Raw genomic sequence first — 13,409 nt, 5'->3', positions numbered from 1 at the left:
TAGCTACAATAGTAATTAGAACACATAAGCCAAATTTATTTCATAAAATTTCTAATTTAGGCTTTTATTGAGCATACAAAAGAAGAATATGACGAACTGGTAGAGATGGTAATGAAATTGAAAGAGAGTGAGACGAAACTAGAGAAAGTATTAAATGAGGAACCGGATAACGTGGAGGTGCCTGCGGAGGAAGCAGATGCTGCGGCGGCGAGCGAGGCGGTGGTTGACAAAGAACTGCCCACTGAAATCAATGAGGATGAGCCGAGCAACGCAAGCAAACAAGACAGTACTGCTGAGTGTACCACGCTAAAGAAAGTCACTAATCTAGAGAATGAACAGTTGAATAAAAGCTTACAAAGTGTCAAGAATTCTAATGAACATCTAATATCAGCGAACGATCTAAGCGAAAGTGCACCCGCCGCGCCGCAACCGTTGGCAGAAAACGAGCCCGAAGAAGATACAGTGGAAATCAAAGAAATTGAGAGCATTCCGTGCGAGGAAAAAACACACGACCATCATTTGAATGAGGTGTTGCGTAAAAATATTATTTCGTGCGTAGAAAAAGTAGCGATCATAGAAGAAATGAAAAACAAAAACGGCAGTAACATTGAAGATCAGGTTACTGTTGATGTTTGCTGTAAAAGTGTGTTTGTCATGACGAACAGTCCGTAGCATGTGGATGTAAAACTCAAACCAGAAAATAACCATCTCTATTACTATTCCTTTCATAATCACCAACAGCCATTTGTAACTGTCTACTGTGTGAAAGATTTTTGCTTCCTAGCCTAGAGTCTAACGGTTTTACATTAGCTTTAGTTAGCCCTTCTAACAGAGCTTACTTAGTTTTCCTACCTGTGGGTGAATTCGACTTTTTTTGTCACACGTTTCGTCACTGGTTTATAACCAAACATGCATTTTGTGGCAATTAACCTTTTGGCCGCCGGACCTAGTCCGCAAAGACGCTCACTCACACGCCAGAGTAAATTCTAAGTAAACAACTAATAAAAAGTTTAGGGATTGCAAAATGTGATATCGATATTTACAATTTATGGAAAAATCTTCTCAATTTGGCTTTGTTCTTAACCAACTTTAATTTATTTCGAGAATGCCAAAAATTAACATATTTTTTACACACGACAATGTTAAAAATAAAGGTCTTTATCATTAAAAACAACCACTAAACAATATCGATTCATGACGTAATATCACCGCACTAGGCTCTACGAGAAGTCTTGTATACATGACAACGGCGCGCATGGACTGCCCGCAGTGCAGACCGACAAGGACCGTTTCCGCGCGGATTAAGTAATAATAGTCTCTAGGTCAACGGCGTAAGCGCTTGTCGGTACGTAAACTTTATAAGCGTATGGTTAGAGCCGCGCATCGTGTGTCGATAATATAAATGTACCGGAACTGCATTGGGGAAAATGACACGTGGGTTGAATTGTCAATGAGTGAAGAACAATAATATTGGAAAAGGGTGGGGATCAGAAATGTTCGGGAATGCATGTTTCACATTCGACATGTTCCTTGGAAGAGCTTGTCAATTCCCGTATTACACCCTCCCTACCATAATAATTTTTCGTCAATTTCAAATACATAACATTCTCATAGTTAGGCGACACTGACTAGTCCGAGCGTACGCCTGTAGGTACCATTCTTGTGCGAAGCGGTCACTGCAGGGTATCACTCCCCACTACACTATCATCTCAAAATGAATCATTTGTTCTGCAAATAGACCACAAGGACAGATTTACTTGTCTGACTCTACTATGGACAGCTGAACAAGTTCCCTGAACTCCAGCTATAGTTATGCCTGTCTCTCTCTCGTTTAACGTATTCTAGTTACTAGTTATCACCAATTGGCATTTAACAGGTGTTCAAATGCTTAAATAAAACCAGATTGGCCACTTGATATTTATTTTGGATATTCGGTTACTATCCGGTATCCGCCCTATCCGGCCAGTATTTTAATATCCGGCCGGATACCGGATAGTGCCCGACTATCCGGCCGAATACCGGATAGTACCATTGCTTGATTTTGGAGTAAACAAATTGGATTTAAGAAACAGTCACGGTCATAATCGTACTTGTTTATTATTTTAAAACAATTTAGAGATTCAACTGACTTGCACGCGCACTCATTTCGAACCTAGAAATGTGTCCGCGCGAACGTTCACTTAGAAACAGGTCAAAACTGCAGAATGCGCACCTGAAAAATCGAAATGTAGGTGCAGCTCTGCTGGCCGATATTCGGCGGCCGGATACCGGATATTCGGCGGCCGGATACCGGATATTCGGCCGATGGTCAGGCCGAATATCCAGTATCCGGCCAAACAACTATCCGTTGCATCTCTAATATTCTCATATCGAATTAACATTCCCATCCCTAGCTGTCTTGTATACAAGACAACGGCGACGAGGAACATGAAAAACGTTGAAAACTGGAGCAATTTTTTTGATTGCCTTATTATAAAAGAATGGATTTATTTATCTGCTTTAAATGCAATTATTTTAAAAATCAAAGACCTAAAACATTAACACGAGTGTAAAAATATACTACAATTGATGTTTTTTCACATTTACCGAGCGGTTGAATTTGTGTCTTGTATACAAGACGTATCGTACGTATCGTTCTATCGTTGTCTTGTATACATGCCAACGGCGGTCAAAGGGTTAAGCCTGTTCCACGTTTGCCGATCTACCGAGCACGATAATATAACGTGATAAAGATGTAGAGCATTGTTTTCCTTCGTATTTTCTCGGAAACGTTTGTATTTATCATGCTACCTCAGTTCTTTTTGTACCGAGACTGACTGAAATAGCAAGACACGTTCGTACGTTTTCGTAAAAATACGAAGGGTAATAATAATTACATACTACATCTGACAAATTGTGCTACTATTGTCGCAAGAAATAGTTGATTCACCCCTTTTACATATGAAAAAGTTTTTTTTTTGTTATTTTTTTTCAATGTTTTCTAAATGTTTGTCAGGACGTGGTGGTTCGACCGGTGTCGGTTCAGAGTAACGGATCAGCTTATAGCGAGAGTGAACTGTGGCAGAATGAGATAAAAAACAAAATGGAGTTGTCTCAACGCCGTTTGACCGCTTTAAAGCAACAGCAGAAGAGACTAATCAAGTACCAGGTTATTACATGTTTTTTTAAATATTTATTATACATATTTAGATATAATTACCTTTCTATTAAGATGATAATTTGTATTAGTAATAATTGGCCGGTTTTTAAATTAAATTTGAACCGTTTTTAATTTGAGTAGCTTTTGTTTTTACGCATATTGTTTAAACTTAAAACATAACATAAATTGTATCTACTTTCCTAATCTTTTTACTTATTCTTTCGTAGGAGGAAGCCAAACAACAATTGGAGGAAATCAACCGAGAGCGACAGTCTCAAGAAGCCCTGCCGTCGACTTCCCATGACAACTTTGGTGGCATACAGGTACTTAACAGATTATCACCCATCTTTGGGATCTTGGACGGAATACCTACCTTGTAAACTAAATGAATATGTCAATTTTGACGTCCGTGAATGATAGTAGGTAATTATTTTCTAGTTTTTTTTTTATCGTTTAATTAGCAAACGCTAAATAAAAACAACGCTATGCTGGCGCCCGATCTGTTTTTATGATCGTTAATATGACAAACAGTCCTCCTTCGTCAGATATCTTTTACACATTCGGCGAGTGTTAATTCTAAATAATAATCTCCAGAATCACCCAATGAACGGCAACTACAATCGCATGTACGCCGCGAATCAGATCGGGGTGGCCACAACACTGCCCCATTCCAACGAGAACGTCGCGAGCCGCGCGAACAGCGAACACGGACACAACCAGGACGACAGGTTCTCGCACCGCGACGCGAACATCGCGAGCAGCGAGGTGAGTGATGTAACGAGTAAACACCACGGCCTACTCACACGAACGACGTAGGGAGGGGGACAACAGCGAACACGGACACAACCAGGACGACAGGTTCTCGCACCGCGACGCGAACATCGCGAGCAGCGAGGTGAGTGATGTAACGAGTAGACACCACGGCCTACTCACACGAACGACGTAGGGAGGGGGACAACAGCGAACACGGACACAACCAGGACGATAGGTTCTCGCACCGCGACGCGAACATCGCGAGCAGTGAGGTGAGTGATGTAACGAGTGGACACCATGGCCTACTCACACGCACGACGTACTGACGTAGGGAGGGGGACAACAGCGAACACGGACACAACCAGGACGACAGGTTCTCGCATCGCATCGTAAAACAATTGCGGATTACATGTTTTTCATTAATTTGGTGTCCTTGAACGTTACATGAATAAACAATTTTATATAGTTTGTCAAAGGACTGACTCATTACTCTCATTTCAATCATAGACAGAGAGAATCATACTATCATTGTCTTACACTAGTACAAGCATCCAAAAGAAAAGGACGAGTATAGTTTTCCTGGTCTTACTGTCTGACAAATTGGTTTGACCAAATATAATTATTATTGGTGTCGGGCAGGAGGCGGCGGGCGCGCACAGCGACGCGGAGGAGTCGCTGCTGACGGAGCGCGGCCGCGCGCTGCAGGCCAAGCTGCGCGAGCTGCAGCTCAAGAAGCAGCACATGGAGAACCTCGTATGTATTCTACAGCAACCGAATATATCGTCAGGTGACAAGCAAAACTCAAAATTACTAAAAAAATTAAACAAAAATCGACCTTCCTTTAGTACTAATATGGTTCACTATGGCTATGAACTTATTTTATTTTATTTATTTGGAAAACTTGTGGTGGTAATTAGTGAGTTTTGCTTGGCACCTGACGATATTTATTTTATTTTATTTATTAGGAAAACTTACAGCTTGAGTAACAAGTTAGATGATAACATAGAAACAGGTAAGCCAATTACAAGTGTCCACAGGTAGATATATAGCCGAAGCCATTATTACACTTATAACACACAATTAACCTTTTGGACGCCTATGACCGATATATACTCACCGCGCCACAATTCCCGTGGGGTGATTTTCTAGGCCTAGTCAGCGTTAGATAATGCCAGGGCTGTTCTGAACTTTAATCGCGCTTTTAGAACGCTGTCTCACCGGATTGGCTATCTAGTTTTAGAAAATATCCTACACTTACAGGAAAGAAAAACTTAGCCAACTAAGAAAACCTGTCCGGCTTCGATATATTATGGTTAATTTTTATATAATATGTTTTAGAGTAATTTAAAATAACAAACGTATATTTTTTTAGCTGCCCAAGCCCCAAACTCAACCTTTTTGTGAGGAATTGTCCATTGAAAAGTGATCAACCCCTTGGGACCCGGGTATGTCCTTAAACTACGTCCAGGACCTGGGTATGTCCTTAAACCACGTCCAAGACCACCGGTGGACGGGCAGCAGCGTCCCTCAAATTCGGTGTACTCGACTGCGATCGCCAACCCGCCTGCCAAGCGTGGCGATTATGGCATTCACCCCCCAAAAAAGGAGGAGGCCTATGTTCAGCAGTGGACGTCTAATGGCTGAGAAGATGATGATGATCAACCCCTTTATCTTTTGTAGAGAGTTATTGCTAGTCTAACACGTCTGTGTTTGCTTTAATAACCACACTCGAGGTAACATGATAATCGTATGTTTGACGTTTACATGTCCAGGTGTCAGAGTTCCAGAAGCTGCAGATGGCGACGCATCTCGGCTCCAACAACACGTACTCCAGCTCCGGAGAGGACAGCGCCGACGAGGAGCCCACAAGGAAATGTAAATATCTTAACGACTTTATATCTTCTTCTTCAGCGTGTGTTCGCCCACCGTTGGGCATACGCCTCTCCAATCTCTCTCCATTTTGAGCGGTTGTTAGTCTCCCTTATCCCAACTGGTTCTGCAGTCTCCTTTATGTCATCGGAGCAACGGGCACGTGGTCTGCCTACACTTCTTCTGCCTAGCCGGGGTCTCCACTCCAAAACGCACTTGCTTGCACCGACTTTATATCAAACTTAGCAAATCTCTGAAATTGATGTCATATACGAGAGAAAAGGGCCTGCAGTGTTATGGTGTCTGCCGCGATGCAGAAAACTCAGGTTAAATCCCACTTTTTATTTTATTTAGGAAACAAATACATAGTCACATACAAAAATGTTTTCTTTCGTTTATAACATCTTTTTCGGTGTATAATTTTGTATAGCAGTGTGACTAGATAAAAACACAAAACTAAATTTCTTAAAACCTTAGTAGGTGTAATGACATGATTTTTAACATGTACCTATACCGGGTGTAGCCTGTAACAGCAAATAATTAAAATATAGATTGTATGCCTCAAACGTGTGTGTGTGTGTGTGTGAATGACGTGGCTTGTCAGTCTTGTCACGCATTTAAACATACCAAAATTTGCAATACATTGCGTCTTAGAATAAACTTTAAAGTGTATTAAAAAACCGGGCAAGTGCGAGTCGGACTCGCGCACGAAGGGTTCCGTACCATAAAGCAAAAAAAACGGAAAAAAATGCAAAAAGAAAACGGTCACCCATCCAAGTACTGACCACGCCCGACGTTGCTTAACTTTGGTCAAAAATCACGTTTGCTGTATGGGAGCCCCACTTAAATATTTATTTTATTCTGTTTTTAGTATTTGTTGTTATAGCGGCAACAGAAATACATCATCTGTGAAAATTTCAACTGTCTAGCTATCACGGTTCGTGAGATACAGCCTGGTGACAGACAGACGGACAGACGGACGGACGGACAGCGAAGTCTTAGTAATAGGGTCCCGTTTTACCCTTTGGGTACGGAACCCTAAAAATCAAACCACAAGTTAAAGTTGCTGAACAAAATGTTGGTCAGTATGAGGAGAACCGCCTACAGCTTAATTTTTTGCTCATATTACAGGCCACACCCGGTATATTTAGGTTATTATGTGTTCCGTACTCCACATCGGATATCTTCATTGAGAGAGTAACGCGATCGTTGACCAATGATGCCGCTAGCGTCTATGTAGTCGCTCCGCCCCACGCCGTGACGTAGTTCCGCTTCCACTTCCTGCGAACCGTTGCTCGCTCCCCGCTACTCGCCACCGCCATGTCATTGTTTCGCCGACCGTCTTGACCGATGGTCCGCAAATATTTTTTGCGTATATTTTTGCAGCATGGTGCTTTAACATTTCCGATCCAAAGCTCGGTCGATTAAATAGTGAGATATGGCAGAGATCGCCACTATTAGTCTTTTGGCGGTCTCGCGATCGAAGTCATCGAACGGTGCTTTTCGATTCTACCCACTTTTTTCTTGCTAAATTAATTTTCACATTCCATGCTGCTAAAATCGTTACCGTTAACTCGCATTTTCGAGATCGAAGTAGGAAGTGCGTCAGTGGTTTTTGTTAACAAGTGGTAACAAGTCGCTCCGCATCGGAGAGGGAACGCGCGGTCATCGTGCCTGCGGCGGCGGCGGCGGCGCGGCGGCGGACGGCCTGCGCGCGCCGCTTCCGGGTGCCGCGCTTCGCTGATAAGGAGGTTTGGATTGTCTCGAACCATCCGGTGAGCCAGTTTAAGATATTCTAATTTTATTGGCGTTCAGAAGTTACTTCGTCACTCGCGGAGGGCTCTCAGGCAGTAGCCTGGGAGTACCTCGTGTTGTTAGTTGCGGCGCGACCGGGGCGCCCCGTCCCCCGGCGCGGGGGCGCGGGCCCGGCGCCCGCCCCCGCCCGCGCGCGCCGCGTCTTCTGCTGTCGTCCAAGGTGACTCCGAGACACCGCGACGCTGCGGGCCACGGTGGGCGCCTCCAGTCCGCAGGACTCGGAGAGACGTCACACGCCCGCTCCTGTTACTGCAGTCGCGGTGCGGACGCCTCCAGTCCGCGGGACTCCGAGAGACGTCACACGCCCGCTCCTGTTGCTGCAGTCGCGGTGCGGACGCCTCCAGTCCGCGGGACTCCGAGAGACGTCACACGCCCGCTCCTGTTGCTGCAGTCGTGGTGCGGACGCCTCAACGAGAGACGTCACACGCCCGCTCCTGTTGCTGCAGTCGCGGTGCGGACGCCTCCAGTCCGCGGGACTCCGAGAGACGTCACACGCCCGCTCCTGTTGCTGCAGTCGCGGTGCGGACGCCTCCAGTCCGCGGGACTCCGAGAGGCGTCACACGCCCGCTCCTGTTGCTGCAGTCGCGGTGCGGACGCCTCCAGTCCGCGGGACTCCGAGAGACGTCACACGCCCGCTCCTGTTGCTGCAGTCACGGTGCGGACGCCTCCAGTCCGCGAGACGCCCGCTCCTATTGCTGCAGTTGCGGTGCGGACGCTTCCAGTCCAGCGGGACTCCGAGAGATCCGCGTGGCTCTGCGAGACGTCACACGCCCGCTCCTGCAGCTGCGGGCGCATCGCGGGTGGATCGCGCCAAGGTGAAGGCGGACCGCTTCTGCGTCCCGACTGCTCGAGCGGAAGGAAGGTAAGTTACGTGTAAGCAGTGGAAATGCTACGAGTACAGCGACGATCGCCGCGTTGGTTGCCGCCCGTCATGACGTCGCTGGTGACCTACGCGCCGGTGGTGGCCACCACGATGGCACCGCCGAGGGCAACAGCGTCGCCGTGATGATGCGTGCAGCTACGAGCCTAGCCATCGGCGCCTCCCGTGCCGGTAACATCCGTCACGCGCACCGGCGCCTGTCGAGCTGGCCGCCACGACGGCGCCTCTCGCACCTGAGCCTGGCGACGGTGGCCGCCATGATGGCGCCGCCCGCTCGATGACGCCGCCTGCCCCCCGAGCTGGCCGCCACGATGGCGCCTCTCGCATTACGCATCGACGCGGCGGCGGCGGCTGCCACAATGGCGCTGCCCGCCACGATGATGCCGCCCGCCACGATGGCACCACCACCTGCGCACTGGCGCCTCTCGAGCTGGCCGCCACGATGGCGCCTCTCGCCTCACAGCAGTGCCTCCCAGACCAGCCAGCCAGACGGCGACCGCCTCATGCACCGGTGCCTCCCGAGCTGGCCGCCACGATGGCGCCTCTCGCCGCACGCACCGGCGCCTCCCGAGCCGGTGGCGGCGGCCGCCACGATAGAGCCGCCCGCCTCACGCGACAACGCTTCTAGAGCGGGCCGCCACTATGGGTCTTCGCCTCACGCACCAGCGCTTCCCGAACCAGTGGCGGCCGCCATGAGCCGCCCGGCCTCAGGCACCGGTGCCCCCCCCCCCCCCCGAGCCGGCCGCCACGATGGCGCCCCTAGCTTCACGCACCGGCGCCCCCCGAGCGGCGGCGGTTGCCACAATCACGCCGATGCTGTCCACCGATGCTGCAACTACGACGATGTCGTCCCTTGCTCGCTGGGCGCCACAGTATCAGTTTTGTCCTGTCCACATGGTTCCATTGAGGTACGCAGGCGCCTATAGCTATGGTGCAGGTATAGGTATGGTATGGTACAGCACGAACAGACCACTAAGCTCTTGGTTTCGGTTAAAGAATCCTCCGGCGACGGCAGACAAGGTCGTAAAGAGCCCCGTCCTAGCGCGGCTCGACTGCCCGGAGTTGAAAGCGGTAAGATATGTCGATACTCAGAGGAAAATACGTCGTGTTCCCGGGTTTCATAAAGGTGCTGATCGACTTCGCTGTGTCGCTTCGAAATTCCTACGACTTCTCGAGGCCATGGAGTGGTCCAACCGGAGAACAGCTAGCGACAAGGCCCTGTGCGACCGCTCGAAACCGAGGTGAAAGGCATCGAAAAGGTCTGCAGACTTCACATAATTATCTCTGCTTGCTCGCGCTCTCCAGCTTAAGTTCCGTCTTACAAAGACGAACTCGTGCGAAAAGCCATAATAAACAAAATGGGACAAATAAACCCGCTGCGCCTGAACAAGCTTGAGTTTCCGGTGCTAAGAGAAAGGGGCCAGGAGGACTCCAGCAGTTTCCATCTGTCTGTATTCGACTTTATCGAAACAGTTTTGTTACGCAAAGCGCCAAAATCGATTTTAGACTTGATTTCATCAGTTCGATTTCCTTAAAAGCATGCTACTAACTCGATGCCCTATACTAACTCGATATAGGGTGTCTCTTCGGATAAAGCGAATTAGACCATCACGCTCCTAGACATCACGTGGGACACGCGGCACAACACACCGATTGAAAGTTTTCTTTTTCGCGACATACAGGCCTGCCTTGCTGCAGAGTTTCTCGCAGAAATGAGACTCAATGCCTTCTGTTCAGTCTCAAATTCGCAAACTTTAGTTCATGGAGGAAGGTGAAGCCTTCGCAGTCCCCAGCAACACGGAGCTGCCGAAAGCCTCGCACCACTTTCTTCCTCATCTTATGCAAGCAGTCCGTTACAATCTCCAATATTGGTAGACAATGTACGAGGTAAGGCCCTCTCAGCGAGGAGTAACCGTTAACAGGCCGCATCTGCAGCGCTGACGACAGAAGTGTAAACATACAACCGCACCGGTACAGTATACATAAAACGACGGCGACACTACATCCCTTCCGTTACTACGGTTGTCGCAAAAACTGCTGATGCCAGCAGATCGTCTACAGGTCGCGCTGGTTGCTTGCTACTTGCCAGGTCGGTACAACCCCCGAGGGCGACGGTTTATCAAGAAGTCACTGCGCGCCCGAGTGGCAGCTGCGCCCAGCAGCCGCCGAGACTGTCTTCGCCTGACAGGCGCCTTGTTGGCCGGCCTCCGCTTTCGAGAGCCCTCGCACTGTGCCACGGTATTTCTTAACAGACTCATTGAACTGCTACCACGACCTTTGACAGCTGCCTGTGAGACTTGGCATGGATGTCTCCACCTCCCAGCCTAGTCTGTGTACTGCGACGGCGTGATAAGGAGTCTTAAAGTAGCTGTGGTAAGCTTGCAATTTACTGGCGGTCCTAGTGAACACAACGTCAGACCGCCCTCCCTTACGAGTCAACGACCTTAAGAATGAGGCGTAGCTCCTGTCAGATAGGACGCTCCAACACCGAGCTGGCGGGATCAGGAGTGACGTCCGCTACTGGCGTGACTGGCGCATGCATATAACATGCCAAGGTCTAACGCTACGTAGCAAACGAAACGCAACTGTCACTGTCTCACTAATATGGAAGAACCGGATATTCCCGATTCCGGTACTGTGTTTGTATAGAAAACAGTAACGGGAGCCCCTAGATCATCCCCTTGTCTAGGCTGCATGTACGGCCACAATGTAGAAACGGTCTTTATGGTGCATCAAAAATAAGATCAACTGCCAGGTACCTCTATCCAGTGAAGTAGCGAGCTATCTCAGACGTCTATTTCTATTATCCATGTTAGCTTTCAGAACGATATTCGTTCATAAGCCTCTCACAAGTGCTGTGTATGAACCACTATCGGACACTATGCCTTCTTCCAACGCCATTAATAGCGAGACCAGCGCCTCCCAAAGCACCAGCTTGGGACGCGAGACATCTACTTGCCCTAATTTAAATAGCCCTACAACGTTAGGTACGTTAGAAGAAGTACGATAGAATAGCTGCCGCACTTTTGCTGTTAGCATCAGGCCGCAGGGTCAATGACCTTACTCTACTACACTGTAGCCCGGGCAATTACATAGATAACTTTAACGCTATTATTTTGTGTCCGAAATTCAGCTCTAAACCAGATAACGTGTCTTACCGACTGGACTCTTAGAAGCTCCGGAATAAAGTATAGACCCAGTATAAGTAGGTAGTCTGGGTACGTCACCTTGCGAGAATTACACAAAATGTTAGGGGACACTTCGCTTATTTCTTTCAGCCACAGTCTCATCCAAGCCGGCCTCGCCTACGATTGCTTTCGATCCGCGATGTACTTAATAACTAAATTGGCTGGAAAGCTATTCACTTAGCGATATTTTCGCTTATGTTAATTGGGAACATGACTCGCCGAGATTCTGCGGATCGGATGCGATTTCGAATGAGAATCCTCTTAAACCAGTTTAACGTCAGATTCGAACCTGAGATTACAGTTTCAATTCTCAATTTCCTGTAATTCACATTATAACGAGTCACTGTGATTTCATGGGTTGCAATATGGTGTATACATATTTATTCTTTCTCTGAGTTCTATGACAGTAGGTGTAGCCCTATCGCTTGCGCGCCCGCTAACTCGCCACCAGGAGATAATAAACAGGTCTCAATGAAGATATCCGATGTGGAGTACGGAACACATAATATACAAATTTTACCTTCCAATAAAATTATTATTATGTTTCCTATCCACATCGGATATCTGAGTAATGCCTTCCTGGCAGGCTACTAGGCTACTTTTATGCCGACGGTACGTCTCCTCAACAATGACATGGCGGTGGCGAGTAGCGGGGAGCGAGCAACGGTTCGCAGGAAGTGGAAGCGGAACTACGTCACGGCGTGGGGCGGAGCGACTACATAGACGCTAGCGGCATCATTGGTCAACGATCGCGTTACTCTCTCAATGAAGATATCCGATGTGGATAGGAAACATAATAATAATTTTATTGGAAGGTAAAATTTGTATATTATGAACATGTTAAGATTTTTTTTACCTATAAATAAACATAAATTACCTATGGATGTTTCATTCGCTATGTATTGATATTCGTTATGTTACAGGTAACAAATCTGGAGGTAATATCAAAAACGAAGACCCTTTTAAGCTCATGGAAATCAAGGCTATTAAAACAGCTCTCCAGAAGACTAAAGGTATGTTATTTCATAATTATTAAATTATATAATTAATATAACGCATAAACGGACCAGGAAAACAGCAGGACATACGACCGGCTGTTCTCCTCTACAGTTCACATTTGTCAACCGATTCTCGTGAAATTCGTTATGTCGATATTATTTAGTCGGTTTACATTCGGAATATTAAAAAAAAAACTGGCGGACATGCAGAGCTATACGGGCCATGACCATAGGCGGAAGCGAAAGGTTTGATTGCTGTCTCGCTCCAATCTATGGTTGCCGCCGCCGCCAGTCGCGCAATGTCGTGGCCGAGCCGATGCTTCACTAGTCACTAGTATTAGTGGAATAAAACTTATATCAATGATATTAAACACAAAGTGTGTTTTCAGATCTGATGCGGTCAGTGGAAAACTACGAGTCGGACCATTTGTCCGCGGCGCACGACGACTCCTTCCAGATGCCTAGTCACTCTAATATAAACGACAAGTGAGTTTTCTCTGTTAAATTAAATAAAACTATACCTTAGCGTGTGAATGCCTGCAACTCCATTGGTGTTACATCTTGCGAGCCATATAAAACCTGTACGTGCACTCCTTTTCTGGAAATCCCCATAATGTAGCCCATCAAGAAAACCTCGGCAGGGAGCTCATTCCACAGCCGTAGCGTCCGCAGGAGGAAATTCTTTTTAAATCGCACAGTGCCCAACCATTTAGGCACTAGGGTGTGAGGATGAACACCCTGCCACAGTGAACACCGATGATGGAAAG

General features: G+C 47.4%; 1 protein-coding gene across 10 annotated transcripts in view; it reads left to right on the top strand.

Moving 5' to 3' along the window:
- LOC134666421 (uncharacterized) overlaps positions 1–13,409 on the top strand; it is a 41,698-nt gene that overhangs the window by 6,050 nt on the left and 22,239 nt on the right. For 6 of the 10 annotated variants that reach the window (XM_063523568.1, XM_063523565.1, XM_063523562.1 and 3 more), the window contains 8 exons: positions 61–618; positions 2,996–3,148; positions 3,367–3,462; positions 3,734–3,904; positions 4,532–4,647; positions 5,661–5,767; positions 12,568–12,657; positions 13,032–13,128. In XM_063523568.1, the coding sequence (XP_063379638.1) occupies positions 61–618; positions 2,996–3,148; positions 3,367–3,462; positions 3,734–3,904; positions 4,532–4,647; positions 5,661–5,767; positions 12,568–12,657; positions 13,032–13,128 (1,388 nt within the window). The remainder of the gene's footprint in view (positions 1–60; positions 619–2,995; positions 3,149–3,366; positions 3,463–3,733; positions 3,905–4,531; positions 4,648–5,660; positions 5,768–12,567; positions 12,658–13,031; positions 13,129–13,409) is intronic. The other 4 variants (XM_063523561.1, XM_063523569.1, XM_063523563.1 and 1 more) reach the window with 3 other exon arrangements.

The sequence above is a fragment of the Cydia fagiglandana genome, chromosome 8, assembly GCF_963556715.1.
Source record: "Cydia fagiglandana chromosome 8, ilCydFagi1.1, whole genome shotgun sequence".
In the NCBI taxonomy this organism is placed as follows: domain Eukaryota; kingdom Metazoa; phylum Arthropoda; class Insecta; order Lepidoptera; family Tortricidae; genus Cydia; species Cydia fagiglandana.
This window is presented reverse-complemented; position numbering and strand designations above follow the sequence as displayed.